This window comes from Rhineura floridana, chromosome 21, assembly GCF_030035675.1.
Source record: "Rhineura floridana isolate rRhiFlo1 chromosome 21, rRhiFlo1.hap2, whole genome shotgun sequence".
NCBI classification, from domain to species: domain Eukaryota; kingdom Metazoa; phylum Chordata; class Lepidosauria; order Squamata; family Rhineuridae; genus Rhineura; species Rhineura floridana.
The window spans coordinates 10,660,853-10,674,880 of NC_084500.1; the positions used below are offsets into that span (position 1 = coordinate 10,660,853).

The window sequence follows — 14,028 nt, forward strand, 5'->3', positions numbered from 1 at the left end:
GTGCAGATCAGACCCAGGTTGACCACCTCAGAGGGGCCACAGACAGAGGGAGAATATAAGCCAGCCGGTTCACTGACTTGGCTTGCATGTAAAATCACAGTGTGGATTGATGTACTGGAAAAGAAAGGAAAATCTTCCTTATGATCTTGTCTGTCATAGGACAGAGATGTCAAAGACCAAATCTGGGACGTTCTGCATGCAAAGAATGTCTGCACTCCCTCCCCTCAAGAAGATACAAGATTACACTTGTCCATCTACCCCAGTACTGCCCACTCTGGCTGGCAGCAACTCCCCAGGCTCTCCATCTATAGTTTTTCCCATCACCTGATCCTTTTTACTGGAGATATGAGGGGTTGAACCAGGGACCTTCCACGTGCAATGCACATTCTCTACCACTGAATCTCCCCGTCACACAGCATCTTCAAGGAAATCCCTCCCCCCCAAAAAAACAACAGGTTAAGTGATAAGCGTCTAAAAATCTTCAGAAGTACCTACCCAACCCATCTCCTTCTTGGTCATGCCAAACTTGTAGTGCCCTAGCAAGAACGGCCACACCTCCTTCCGAATTTCATGCTGGACCCCACCATAGTAAACTCGCCGTAGCAGCTCCAGCTCTTTGTAATTCTGAGCCAAGAAAAAGTATATTATTATTATTATTAATAATAATAAAATGTATATTCACTAATAGGAAAAACCTTTGCTGTTTAAGAACGTACCTATAGCCAACAGATATTTCTATCAAACTTTAAAAGCAAGGAAATTGGGCAGCTATAGTGAGTGCACAAGGGGAGCAGGGAGACCTGACCTCCTCTCTCAGATATTATACTGCCCTACAAATTTGGAAAAATGCATACACAATTTGGGTTGGTCTTTCACAGTCCAATCCACTTCCTGTGTAGCTTGGAAGAATTTGGTAACATGTGCCTCTGAGGAGGAGGGGAGGGAGGGGAAGAGATTGGGTGGGTGGGCCCTGGGCAGACGAAAAGCCTGCTTCCTTTCCAAAAGGAAAACATTGTTAATAGCATCATTATTTTTCAGGATTTTCTCCACCTTTTTATTCTACAGCAGACACATGTAGTCTCCCACCTAAATTTAAACCAAAGCTGTCCTGGTCACATCCATGCCAGAGCTCCATTCACTAGAATTCTTTGGGAGGAGGGGCTGTCTGTTAAACCACTTTGGCCATTGGAGCTCTGTCAGGGGAATAGGAGTGTCCTAGCAACTCTCAGCGCTCTTCAAAAACTACACTTCCCAGGATTCTTTGGGGGAAGCTATGACTGTAAAGTGGAATAAATTTCTAGGATGTGTGTGGCTTCTTGATTAGCCAAGCCAAACAGCTGTTAGTCTGGCTTTTAGAACAACTAGGGGTTGGTTCTTACTGAGTACGCTTATGCTATCATAGCTTCCAATGTTAATTTTCTTAAATTAATTAAAACTCAGCCATGCATTTTTTAAACATTTCAACTGCAGAAGATTAAGGTCAGAGTATGGGGCAAGGTTAGTAATAGGATTACATGTATTCTGTGGTCATGGCTGATTTTTAATTAATTTCAGTAAATTATGAGACCACTGACACAAAAAAGTCCCAAAAGGGGTTTGGATTGTTTTACTCTAGTTTTAGACTTTGAACTCTGGATTCTCTCTGAGTATTTTATGTATCACCATGAAAACGTACAGAGTTGTTAAGCAAGCATTTGTGAGTTCAGGATGATAAGTTTTGTAAGATTTTGTTTTGAAGTGAGCTTATGGGAAACAGGAGAATGGCATGGGGGATATTTTAAATTTAACATGGCGGAATGTGAAAAATCCATGCTGGCTATAGTATACAGCCACTCTCATGGCTGTATAATCCTGCCCTTCTTCCCCAAAGGAGTAATTTTTATGAGAAAATTAGCAGGTTTGAAAACAACAACATCCACCCACAACTAAATATTAAATTGTTTAAGGTTTTCCTTTTTTAAAATGATTTGCTTGATTGAATTTATTTATATGCCACTTCCATCATGAGCTGCACCCAAAGCAGCTTACAACAAACCTTCAATTATCAAAATACAAAGCATAGGGATGGGGGAAGAGAAGTCAATACCTATAAATGAATTCAAATAGAATAAAGAAATCAACCATTTAGCCAACAGAGAACAAATTCAGTATTGCAAAAGAAATAATCTAGGACTAATAAGTACAGAGCAAAAAAGAAAGTGAGCAGACAATTAAGGCCACATTCATATCATGCATTTATTCCATTATTATTCCACTTTAACAGTCATGGCTTCCCTCAAAGAATCCTAGGAAGTGTAGTTTGATAAGGGTGCTGAGTTGTTAGGAGAGATGCCTATTGCCATCGTAGAGCTACAATTCCAAGAGTTCTCTGGGAAGAGGGGGTGACTGTTAACTACTCTGGGAATTGTAGCTCTGTGATGGGAAGAGGGGTCTCCTAACAATCCTCAACACCCTACACAGACTACACTTCACAGGATTCTCTGGGGGAAGCCATGACTGTTTAAGGTGGAACAGTAATGGAATAAATGTCTGGTGTGAATGAGGCCAATGTTCCAGCTGCTGGTGCACTCCAAAGAGTCTCAGCAGCCAGGCTTAAATATTATTCAGAGAGGAAGGGGTCCCCTCGCCAGAGTGGGGTGTGATTTGTTATAGTGTATTCCTAGGCATGCCAATGTGGCATCAGCAGGCACAACGGCATCCCTGCACAGCTTCCTCTGGTGCCCACAAAGCCTTGGAGTACCTCCTGTTGTCATCCTATCTTGAAGCTCCACACCTGGCATCAAGGTTTTCGTGGAACTGGCAAGCACCACGGATGGGTAAGATTTTCATTATGTCAAGCAGTATACAAATTTTGAAACTGAATGAAATATGCGTGTATATAAATAGATAGATAGCGTGTTCACACGTGTGTATAGAGACAGGACAGGAGGAGACATTCTCCAGTGGATGATCCTAAGGAGAGGTGGGGTTCCCCCATTTCAGCCGAGAGGGGTTTTTTACATACAAACATAAGAAGAGTCTGCTGGATTAGGCCAATGGCCCATCTAGTCCAGCATCCTGGTCTCACAGTGGCCAACCAGATACCAATGGGAAGCTTGCAAGCAGGATGTGAGTACGCTTCCCATCCTATGGCTTCCTGGTGGTATTCAGAGGGATGCTGCCTCCAGCTGTTGAGGCAGAGCATTGCCATCATGGCTAGTGGCCACTGATAGTCTTTTCCTCCACGTATTTGTCTGGTCCTTTTTTGAAGCCGTCCAAACTGGTGGCCCTCACTGCCGCACGTGGGAGCGCAATGCTGTGGTTTAACGCTGCGCTCTGCAAAGAAGCGCTGACCTTCTTGTCTTTCTGGTATTTGCTCCAGACCTCCTTCGTCAGTCCTCCCGTGGCACTCGTGGGTTTGTCTGGTGGGATGATGGTGTGATTCACCAGGGCAGACAAGTGTGTCCGGACTGTGGACAAGTGGCGGCAGTAGGCAAGCCCTGCATTAACACCGGAGGGGGTGGGAGTTGGGAGAGAGAGAGAAAAAAAGTTAGGGCCGCACTCTGCACTTAGGACCAAGCTACATGCCACTTTAAATGTGCATCAGCATTCAACACCTTTTATTTTTTAAAAGAGCAGTCACTGGTGTGTGTGTGTGTCTCTCTCTGTGTGTGTCTGTGTGTGTTAGGGGAGGGTTTTAATCCTTTCCCCACACAGGATAAGGACCACAGTGCATGGAGGCTACCACCCTGGAGCTAATATCATCTTGCAGGAAGAGGGCAGGAGTGATATTCAGTGGTACTGCAGCGCATGGGGAAAGGGTTGAAACCCTCCCCCCATGCAGCATAAGGACAATAATGAACTGGGGGAGGGTTTAAATCCTTTCCCCACATAGGATCAGGATCACAGTGCATGGAGGAGAGGCTGAGGATTTTAACCCTTTCCCCATGCACTGCGGTATCCCTGAATATCACAAGGTGTTATTAGCTTATTAGGGAAGCATCCCTTGCTACCGATGGAAGGTCCCCTCCCAAGACTAGCAACAACAGGGAGCAGAGAAGGGGAAGGAGGTGATTTCCTGTGAGACCACAGCATGAGCTTTAAAAACCTCCCCACAGTCAACTCCCTCTCCAACATGGCTGCTATTGAGATCATTTTAAAAAACGGGAACATTAAATGCTTACATGCATTTAACACCATGGGTGGCTGATCCGCTGGGAAAGGACCTTGCAGGATCACCTAGTCCAATGCGCCCCCCCCAAGCAATGCAGGATACAAGTGACAGCATCCCCACCTCTCCCCTTAAATACGTCCAGAGGAACTCCCCACTCACCCACCGGAGGCAGCCTGGCCTACTGTTTAGGCAAAATCTGCTTCCTTGCCATTTCCACTCACTCACGCTAGACAGGAGTGAGGAAGCTTTTTTTCAGCTTGAGGGCCACATTCTGTTCTGGGCAACTTTCCAATGGCCAGAGGCAAAGAGTGGGCAGAGAATTACAGGTGAATGTCACCTTTGTACAGTGGGTTGATTTCTGCTCGTGTCCCTCTTTATCCCCAAACCAGGCAAGCAACAGGCGTATTATCAGAGGTGCAGGACACATTCCAGCCAAGAGAACAACACTCAAGGCAGGGCCAGTGAAAGGCATGGCCTGAGAAGGGGTGTGGCTGGGAGGGTGTCTGTCCCAGGGAAAGTCCCGAGGACCAGATGGCAAGGCCTGGAGGGGCGCATTGGTCCCTGGGCCAGAGCTTCCCCATCACTGCTCTGGAGCAACAGACAACAGGTCTTCTCTGCATGAGAACCCTTCAAATGTTTGAAAGAGCGATCTTCTAACCAGGCAGCTATGAGAGAACTAGAAAAGGTCCTCAAATGCAAAGATGTATCACTGAACACCAAAGTCAGGATCATTCAGACCATGGTATTCCCAATCTCTATGTATGGATGTGAAAGTTGGACAGTGAAAAAGGCGGGTAAGAGAAAAATAAACCCATTTGGAATGTGGTGTTGGAGGAGAGCTTTGTGCATACCATGGACTGAGAAAAAGACAAATACTTGGGAGTGAGAACAAATTAAACCAGAACTGTCACCAGAAACTAAAATGCTGAAACTGAGGTTATCATACTTTGGACACATCATGAGAAGACACTATTGACTAGAAAAGACAATAATGCTGGGAAAAACAGAAGGGAGTAGAAAAAGAGGAAGGCCAAACAAGAGATGAATTGATTCCATAAAGGAAGCCACAGACCTGAACTTACAAGATCTGAGCAGGGTGGTTCATGACAGATGCACTTGGAGGTCACTGATTCATAGGGTCGCCATAAGTTGAAATTGACTTGAAGGCTAGTGAATAGGCTAAACATGAAACATGATAAACCTGTTCTTCTATAGGCTAAACATGACACATCTCAATTTGGACAGTGGACCTTTCACCCTCAACCCCAAACAGGCACACAAATACATATGTGGGCTGCACTTACATCCATAGAACGCTCTGGAAACAATCTGTCTTTTCATGCTTTGGCATAACATTTTTAGAGGGGTCCTGTTGAAAGAAATATCCAAATGATTTTATCGACAAATGTACATGGGGTTCTCTTTCTTAAAAACAACACAACAACCTCATGAGGTGGGCCAGTCACTATCTCTTCACATAAAAAGAATGCTACATGGCTAAAGCCACATCTGCGCCACTTCATGTAAAGCACTAGGACACTACTTTCTCCCCAAAGAATCCTGGGGAACTGTATAGCTTGTTAAGGGTGCTGAGAGTTGTCAAGAGACTCTCGGTAAAAATGCATTCACTGTTCTGTCAGTTCCAGCGTCCACCTCTCTCTTCTGAAAACGGGGGCACTCGACACTAGTAAAACCCCAGCCCTTTTCACTGTAAAGCCTGGTGGGTTCAGCTTGAGTGCAGTCTTTTAAAAATCTGCTTCAAAGAGATTTTGCAACTGATCTGCAGATCAACCTGTTCCCCCTTCGGGTGTGGCTTACAGAAATGCTTTGGGGTAGGCGGCTAGCGTGTTTACAGCCTCTTATTTCCCACACAGAGTGACAATTCCTAGAGGGATTTAACAATCAATCCTTCTACTCAGGGCAGACAAAAGAAAGAACTTCTTCAACAGGAAAAACTACGGAATTTGATCCCGGATGAAGCAGTGAATTTGATCCCGGATGAAGCCCTTGGGAGGGCTTGAAAAGATTAGACAAATTCACAGATGGCAAGGCTATCAAAGGCTACTAGCCACAGTCACTATGTTCTGCCTCCCCTGTCAGAGGCAGCATGCTTCTGAGTACCAGTTGCTGGAAACTGTGGAGAGGGCTCTGGCACAGATCCTGCTCGTGGGCTTCCCACTGGGGTATCTGGTTGGCCACTATGAGAACAGGATGCCAGACCAGATGCACCCCATCTGGCCTGATCCAGCAGGCCTCTTAAACCCCAAGCAGTCCCTCCACCACCACCCCGAGAACCACTCACTACTCGGGCAGTGAGAAGTAGATCTAGTTCCAGAGAGTTCGTTTCACCTGTCATGAATGCAGGTGCAGCAGCTGGGGATGTCGTAAGGGGAGCTCCCTGTGGAGCACGACAGGCAGGAGGCACCTTGGCTGCAAGGGTCGAGCTGCCAGGATAAGATACCGGCACCAAATCCCTGCACCTTGGTCACATCGCCAATATCTAGGTGAAAGAGAGAAAGAGGCGGAAAGGAGGGGAAACATTTAGTGATATACAGAGCTTTCTGATCCCTTATTGGACTGGAGCAGATCATGCTTCCTTTGGCTGTGATTTGGACGAGAAAAAATAAATAAAAGGTCAAATACAGCGCACAACTTTGCAATACTTCCTATCCTCCAACGCCAACATGTTGCTCTATTCCAATCTTGCCTTCTGATTTTACTTATTTTTTCTGTTTGTTTGTTTTTTAAACCCATTTGCGGCAAAGCCAGCTATCACAAAAACCTGAAACCCCCATTTCTTAACCTAAAGAAAGCCAACATGATGCCTCCAGATGTCTTGGACTACAGCTCCCATCATCACAAGGTAACACAGCCAATGGTCAGGGCGATGGGAGTGGTAGTCCAAACTGTCTGCAGAGCTACCCCTAAAGCCATATCCACACCATTCACTTAAAGCACTATGATACCACTTTAAAAAGTCACGGCTTCTCCCAAAGAATCCTGGGAACCATCGTTTGTTATAGGTCCTGAGAGTTGTTAAGAGACTCCGATTCCCCTCCCAGAGTGGTTTAACAATCCATCCCTCTTCCCAGAGCTCTGGGAGGAGAATAGGAGTCTCTCCTTAACATCTCTCAGCACCCTTAACAAACTACAGCTCCCAGGATTCTTTGGGGGAAGCCATGACTGTTTAAAGTGGTCTGATGCTGCTTTAAATGCATGCTGTGGATGTGGCCTTCATCTTTTTCTTTTTTTCTTTTTCAACCGAATGATGCCTTTCATAAATGACTGGCCGTCAGCTCATCCATGATGTGCATTAAGGCAAAAGGCTTGGCCAACAGAGGCAGCCGTACTGGAAACATGCAAGCTGAAGGCGGGTTTGTGAAAGGATTTTCCCCGCAGCTGTGCTTTCAAATTTCGTCAGGAGAGGGGTAAAAATTAAAAAAAAAAAAAAAGAAGGGTTTCCCTTCAAAACCATGCACCTCTGTTAGCTGACATAGCATTTTTCTTTTTCTTTTCTTTTTTCCCAAAAAAGGTGTTTTTCCCCCCCAGGGTGGTGCAGCTAATGCATTCAGTCATTATTTCAACAGAAAGCATTAACGGAAAGGTATAGGAGTTGGAATGGATAATGTGGTTAGCATTACAAAAAAAGATCAGATCATGCTATAGAAGCAAAACTCCATTAAAGCAAAAGTGAAAGGGGGGGGGGAGAGAGAGAGAGAAAAATGCTCTTCACCTTAATTCTTCAGGAAGGAGCTGAACATGCCAGTATTTATGGCAACTTCTCCCAAAACCATTTGGTCAACCAATTTTAAGGGGCCGAGAAGGGTGCTTTGCATTTCTTCCCTTTCCCCCTCCACAGACAAGAAAAAGAGAGCTTTGCAATGTCTTTATTTCTTTATTGATTTAAAAGAAACAGTTTGTCCTTTTAAGGAGAACCCCACAGAACCTAAAGAATTCAGATGAAAGGTGCCTGAACTGGTGAAGAATTAGAGTGAACAGCATCTTCAGAAATGAGGTTTGGTTTTGGTGTTTTTTTCAGGTTGTGGTTTGTTAAATTATTGGTTTGGTTTTGTCGGTTTGCTTGATTGTGGCCAGATTTCCAGCTGCATGCAAAACATGTCAAAAGAGGTGGCAAGGAACTTAAAAGCACAATGGAGAGCAAAACTGGGTGCAAGAGGGTTGCCATTGCCACTGTCAAGAGGAATTGGGCAAGGCGCTGCTGTGGGGAGATAATTTGAGACTCTGGACTGAATGGCCTTCCAGCGTGTGGGGAACTTTACGTGGCAATGTGCATTGCAGTGGAGGCTGGTCCATGTGGGCAGATGGGGCAGTGGCCCCCCAACCTCAGGTGGTGCTGACTGTCAATTTCCTAGAGCTTGGAAAAGTTACTTTTTTGAACTACAACTCCCATCAGCCCAATCCGGTGGCCATGCTGGCTGGGGCTGATGGGAGTTGTAGTTCAAAAAAAGTAACTTTTCCAAGCTCTGCAATTTCCTCTTTCCCCTCAGTCTCCTCCTCAGTCTCAGTTACCCCTTGTAGAACTCAGCAGGGAGGACGATGGAGACAAAGCCAGCATGAGTCATGGGCTCTGGCGCTATCTACTGAGGTTCTCTCTGCCTTCCGCGCCACCAGTTCCCAGTGGGCACCAGTCACCGCTGCTTACTGGGCACGTGGCCCCCAGCAGGTTGACCAGAAGGACATGCAGCCCTTGGCTGAAAAATGTCCAACCTCACACCCGATGAAATCTCTATAGCCCGCAGGAGAGCTTCTCCTTCAGGTTCTGCAGGGATGCAGAGGAGGCCATGATGCCAGGGCTGGACAACCTCAGGCCCGGGGGTGGAAGTGCAGCCCTGCAGGCTTCTCTCTCTGGCCCTGAGCACTTGACCCAGGCCACACCCCTCACCACCCGTCCCTGCTTCACACGGTCCTCAAGTGTTTTTGCCTGGCTGGGAAGCGCCCTTGAACGTGGATAATGCCCCTGGCTTGCCTCAATAGTGTATATGTAGAAACAAATCTGCTGTACAAAGAGAAAAGGTACGTGTGTTGCTCCGGCCACTCTGGCCTCTGGCCCAGGGCCGGATTATCCATTAGGCTTAGTAGGCTGAAGCCTGGGGGCCCGCAGTTCTTGGGGGCCCGCGACCCGTGGAAGCAGGACAGGAGCCGTGGATCGCAGGACAAGAGCTTCTGAACTGCCCGCCATCCCCCCGCTTCGCTTACTTTTTTCTCTGCTGTTTTTTGCGGTTTGCCTTCAATCAAGATGGCGACCGAGGTTTCCCTAAGGGGCTGAAGACTCTGACCCCATCTTGGTTGATGGCAAATCTGCATGCGCAGTGTGCGCAGCCGCAAAAAAAGTGGAAAGGTAGGTGAAGCGGGGGGATGGGATGGGACGGCGGGCAGCTCAGAATCAGCCTAGGGGCCCTCCTCAGCTTAATCCGGCCCTGCTCTGGCCCCACCCATCACTGACACAGGGCCTCCCAGATGGGAATGCAGCTGTTGGGCCAAAAAAAGCATCCCCAACCCTGTTGTAACAGAATGGGAGGACTGAGATCTGGGGAAAGTTTGTGGATGTAGAAGGCCCAAGCTACGGGTTTGACAATCTGCTCTCTGGCAGGTCCTTGCCAGCATATCTGGTGGCTGTGACATACAGCAGCCACAGTGGTGCTCAGATCACCTTCCTTACACCTGTGCATACAGGCTGTCAGGGCTAGCCTGAGGTCAAATTCAGAAACAGGGTATCGGTTTTCCAATCCATCACTGGAGTGGAAAATGGAGACCTACCCGCCATAAACTTTGGCTAAACAAGAAATTGGGAAGCTGTGGCCCTCATGCTGGCTGGGGCCAAAGGGAGGTGCAGTCCGACAACATCTGGAGGGCTACAGCGTCTCCATCTCTGAGCTGGAGCTTTGAGCAAAGCTGGCAAAAAAAGGTCTTTTGCTCCGAGAACAGGCTCAGCTTCAAGAATTTATCTTGGGCCTGGCCAATTGGGAAGTTTCACAGAGCCTGCCAATCATGGGGGCCAATGTTACACCCACAGTTCCCTTGTCTGCCTGAGGAGGGCTCTGAGGTCTTCACACTCACAACCCTACAGACATGGGTGTCTGTAGGGATTTTGCCAAAGGGGCAGGACAAGTAAACAGTCCAAACAAACATACATAACTGAAAAGTTGGAGCAGGCAAGTTGCTCATTAAACATATGAGAAACAATTGCACATTTTGCATCTTATCTCAGGTTCTACCAGCCCTGTAGCCAGCCTTCCTTGTTAGGCGGGGCAAACACGTGTATGGGTGGGGCATTTGAGGAGGAGAGGTGCATATCACCAGCAAATTCCCCCAACTGGTGGAGAGGACGTGAGGGTCAGGCCAGGGGAAGGGAAAGGCAGTGACCTTCCCTTTGCTCCTCCTCTGTCCAGAGTGTGAGTTAACATACATGAATGAAGTTTAATCTGTTGAATTGTCTCACCCTTTTTGAGAAATCCCCAGGAATACCAGACTCAAAAGCTTGACTTTGCCTATAGCTACAGTCCCCATTCACCTGTGGTCAGATTATTCACAAACTGAACTACTTTAGTAAAGCCAGTGAGCTCCTGAGCTTGGCTTTCATGCCTCATTAGTGATCTCAGTTTTAAATTCCATCTGAAAAACAAACTCGTCCATACTACAAGTTTAGGGAAAGGCAGAGAGAAAATAAATACTATAGGGTGTGTTTGTTAACTCCTCCTTGAGAGTCCCTCCTTCTAGTCTTGCTCCTGACCTTTAGATTTTCCTTCCTGTTGGACAATCAAGGGAAAAAAATTTAAGTGGCTGCTACATAAAGGACAAACTAAGCAATTGGAAACCAATTGTGGAAAGCGATTGGACTTTTCTTTTACTGGTTGCTTGGCTGACTTTTCTGTCCAGAAACCCTGAAAAGGTCTCATGCTGAGATGCACATATTGGGAAAATCAGAAATTAGGCCTGAGATACAGCCTATGTGGCCAGTCAGCAAGTTAACTGTAGTGTGCACAGCAACATTTCTATTCCTCTATGCCTGTTTTCATCCTTTGAGATCAAGTACTCCAGAAAAAATTGCCACTATGATTGTGAATACAGTGAATGCTTTAAAAGAGCAAAGGGTAATTTAGGGTAGCCATTTTTTCAGACCACTTTAAGTTATCTTTGTATTTCACCCTTTAGGAATAAGCACCCAATCCTGCTCATAATAACTGCAGAATAAACAAACTCTTACTTTTTACTGTAGGCAAACAAACATGCTACTTTATTGCTGTCTGGATAAAGAACTGAAACTGAAACTGAAAAGCAGAGCAAAGGAAAGTCCAAGGGTTGGAGTCTAACTCTAGCCTATAAAACAAAGTTCTAATATTTAACTCTTCAAGGGTCATTCAGGCTTATTTTTTCAGGATCACTTAAAGTAATTATAGTGATTGTGATCCAGAGAAATCCACCTTTAAGTCAGGGAAAGTCTTGAGTGACTAGACTTTGGGAGGCTCTTCCAGATGAGACTTGTGTTGTGCCCTTACATTGCCTTATTAATTTTTCAGAGGGTCCTATTCTTAAATTACTTCTGTTCTTAAAACAAGCTGTTATTCTTTAAATGGAGGTTGCAATTGTCTATCATGTCACAAATTAAAAAGACAATTTCCCACAAAAAATCCTTTGGGGGGGCAAAGCACAGCTCTAGGGGGCAGTGCCCCCATTTGCCCCCTCCTGGCTAGAAACTTAGGGTGGTATCCCATGTGACTCCTACTCAGAGTAGACTCACTGAAGTTAATGAACATTTGTTTATTTATTTATCAGATTGATATCCCGCCCTTCCTCCCAGTAGGAGCCCAGGGCGGCATGATGACTAACTTAGGTCTAGATTCTGTGTACATGACACTGGTTAGCTACAACCTTTACTCTTTTCCGGGATCTGTGGGTTGTGGTTCATCCAGGAGTGGAGCAACTGCCTCCCTTGTCTCTCCCCCTCAACCCAAGGACGCCCATGCCTACAGGTTTCTCTGGTTCAAGGTCCTCCAGTGATGAACACAGGCACCCTCTTACAGAGCTTGGAAAAGTCACTTTTTTGAACTACAACTCCCATCAGCCCCAGCCAGCATGGCCACTGGATTGGGCTGATGGGAGTCATAGTTCAAAAAAGTAACTTTTCCAAGCTCTGCCCTCTTAACATACAAGCACAGTAGCGGCCAATGGAGTGGCGATGCTCACCTACCTCCTGGCGGCAGAGCCATTCCAATGCGCCCACCCTGCACCTTGCCCCTCCCTCTCTCAGGAACCGGTAGCGGCGCTCCATGTTTGGGGGCAGGTGAGCAAGGCCATCTCACCACCTGCTACTACTGTGAAGGCAGAGGGAAGGAAGGAGTGAGGGACTGTTTGTCACAGAAACAGGAGAGAGAGAGAGAGCATGGCTGGTCTCTTAGATCTCCCTCTTTTCAAGATGGCCTCCATGCAATTCCTCTGACTTGGATGGACGCGCCAGTGATGCGTCAACACTGCCGCAGTGCCAACCCTGTTGCGCGTGTGCAAGTGAGTTTTGCTCCAGTGTTGCTGAAGGGAAAATGAAGAGGAGGTGGGTGGGGAAGGAGAAGGATAAAAACCTTTCATCCTTTTAGGATCTGTGAGGTTCCGATTGCAGATCATGGAAAGCATTGCGTGCAGCTTGTCTTCTTCCTCCTCGTCATCGTCGACGGAGGCAGAGCGGCTGGCAGCTAAGTGGTGGTAGTTAATAGTTACTGCTCAAAGAAAATAGTGAAAGAGGCGTAAGAAAAAATGAAAATGGGCGTTGGGATCCATAATCAAGTCTTAAAAGGTTGGCACAAAAGGAATGGGATCTTTCCCTCCACAAGGGGGCGAACACAAGGCTCCGACATCATGGATTTGTAGGAAGGCTACCTTCCAATCAAAGGATAGTTCATCTATCCGAGCATGAATTGCACAACTTGTTGTGCTTCCAAAAGTTGTGGATTGATGGATTGCCCACTTGTCCAATCACTGAAGACTGCACATAGTTCTAATACAACACCCACCACCACAAAAACCTTATGTTTTCCTCCATGGAAGAATGTATAATTTCATCTCGATTTCATGCAAAGTTTTGGAAATGTGATGTTTCCTTTTCTGTTCCGTTCCTTCCTTCCTTTTTGTTTTTACTCACAGGAGCTCTTTCATTTCACTTTTTACCTGGTTCCCAAATTTCACAAGGTGCAAATATGTTCATAAAATAAAAATGTTGTAGAGCAAGGATGGGGTAACTGAGGCCCTCCTAGAGATGTGAAGCCCCAGAAAAAAACTGGTTTCCCCGTTTTTCCCCTCAAAGCCTTTTTCGTCTCGATTTCATAAAAAATTGGAAACAAACAAAAAAAGCCCTGGTCCCCCCCCCCATTTTTCTTTCCAGATTTTGACATCTCTAGGCCCTCCAGATGTTTTTAAAACATTTATTTATTTTAAAGCATTTATAAACTGCTAGATTTTTTTTAAAAAAAATCCAAGCTAATTCACACCATGGAAACAACAGATGATTGGTGGTATTCCATACTAGTCCTAGTCAGAGTAGACCCACTTAAGTTAATAGACATGAGTAATTTAGGTTCATTAATTTCAATAGTCTACTCTGAGTAGGATTTAGTTGACTATGCCAATAAAAGAGCAGTATAAAACCATATAAAAACAAGAATTTTGGGGATTCAGAAAAAATGGATCTTTTTTATTTAAATAGTCACGGATCTACCACAAAGATGAGGAACTTATGGCCCTCCAGATGTTTGCTTGCTTGTTTGTTTATTAAATTTGTATCTCGCCTTCCTCCCAGAAGGAGCCCAGGGCAGCAAACAAAAACACTAAAAGCACTCTAAAACATCTTAAAAACAAAAGACCTTTAA

General features: G+C 45.8%; 1 protein-coding gene across 8 annotated transcripts in view; it reads right to left on the reverse strand.

Moving 5' to 3' along the window:
• SGSM2 (small G protein signaling modulator 2) overlaps positions 1-14,028 on the reverse strand; it is a 126,175-nt gene that overhangs the window by 20,279 nt on the left and 91,868 nt on the right. For 4 of the 8 annotated variants that reach the window (XM_061604942.1, XM_061604936.1, XM_061604939.1 and 1 more), the window contains exons 12-16: positions 12,748-12,882; positions 6,503-6,653; positions 5,458-5,522; positions 3,334-3,479; positions 496-624 (exon numbers count right to left, since the gene is read on the reverse strand). In XM_061604942.1, the coding sequence (XP_061460926.1) occupies positions 496-624; positions 3,334-3,479; positions 5,458-5,522; positions 6,503-6,653; positions 12,748-12,882 (626 nt within the window). The remainder of the gene's footprint in view (positions 1-495; positions 625-3,333; positions 3,480-5,457; positions 5,523-6,502; positions 6,654-12,747; positions 12,883-14,028) is intronic. The other 4 variants (XM_061604938.1, XM_061604937.1, XM_061604941.1 and 1 more) reach the window with 2 other exon arrangements.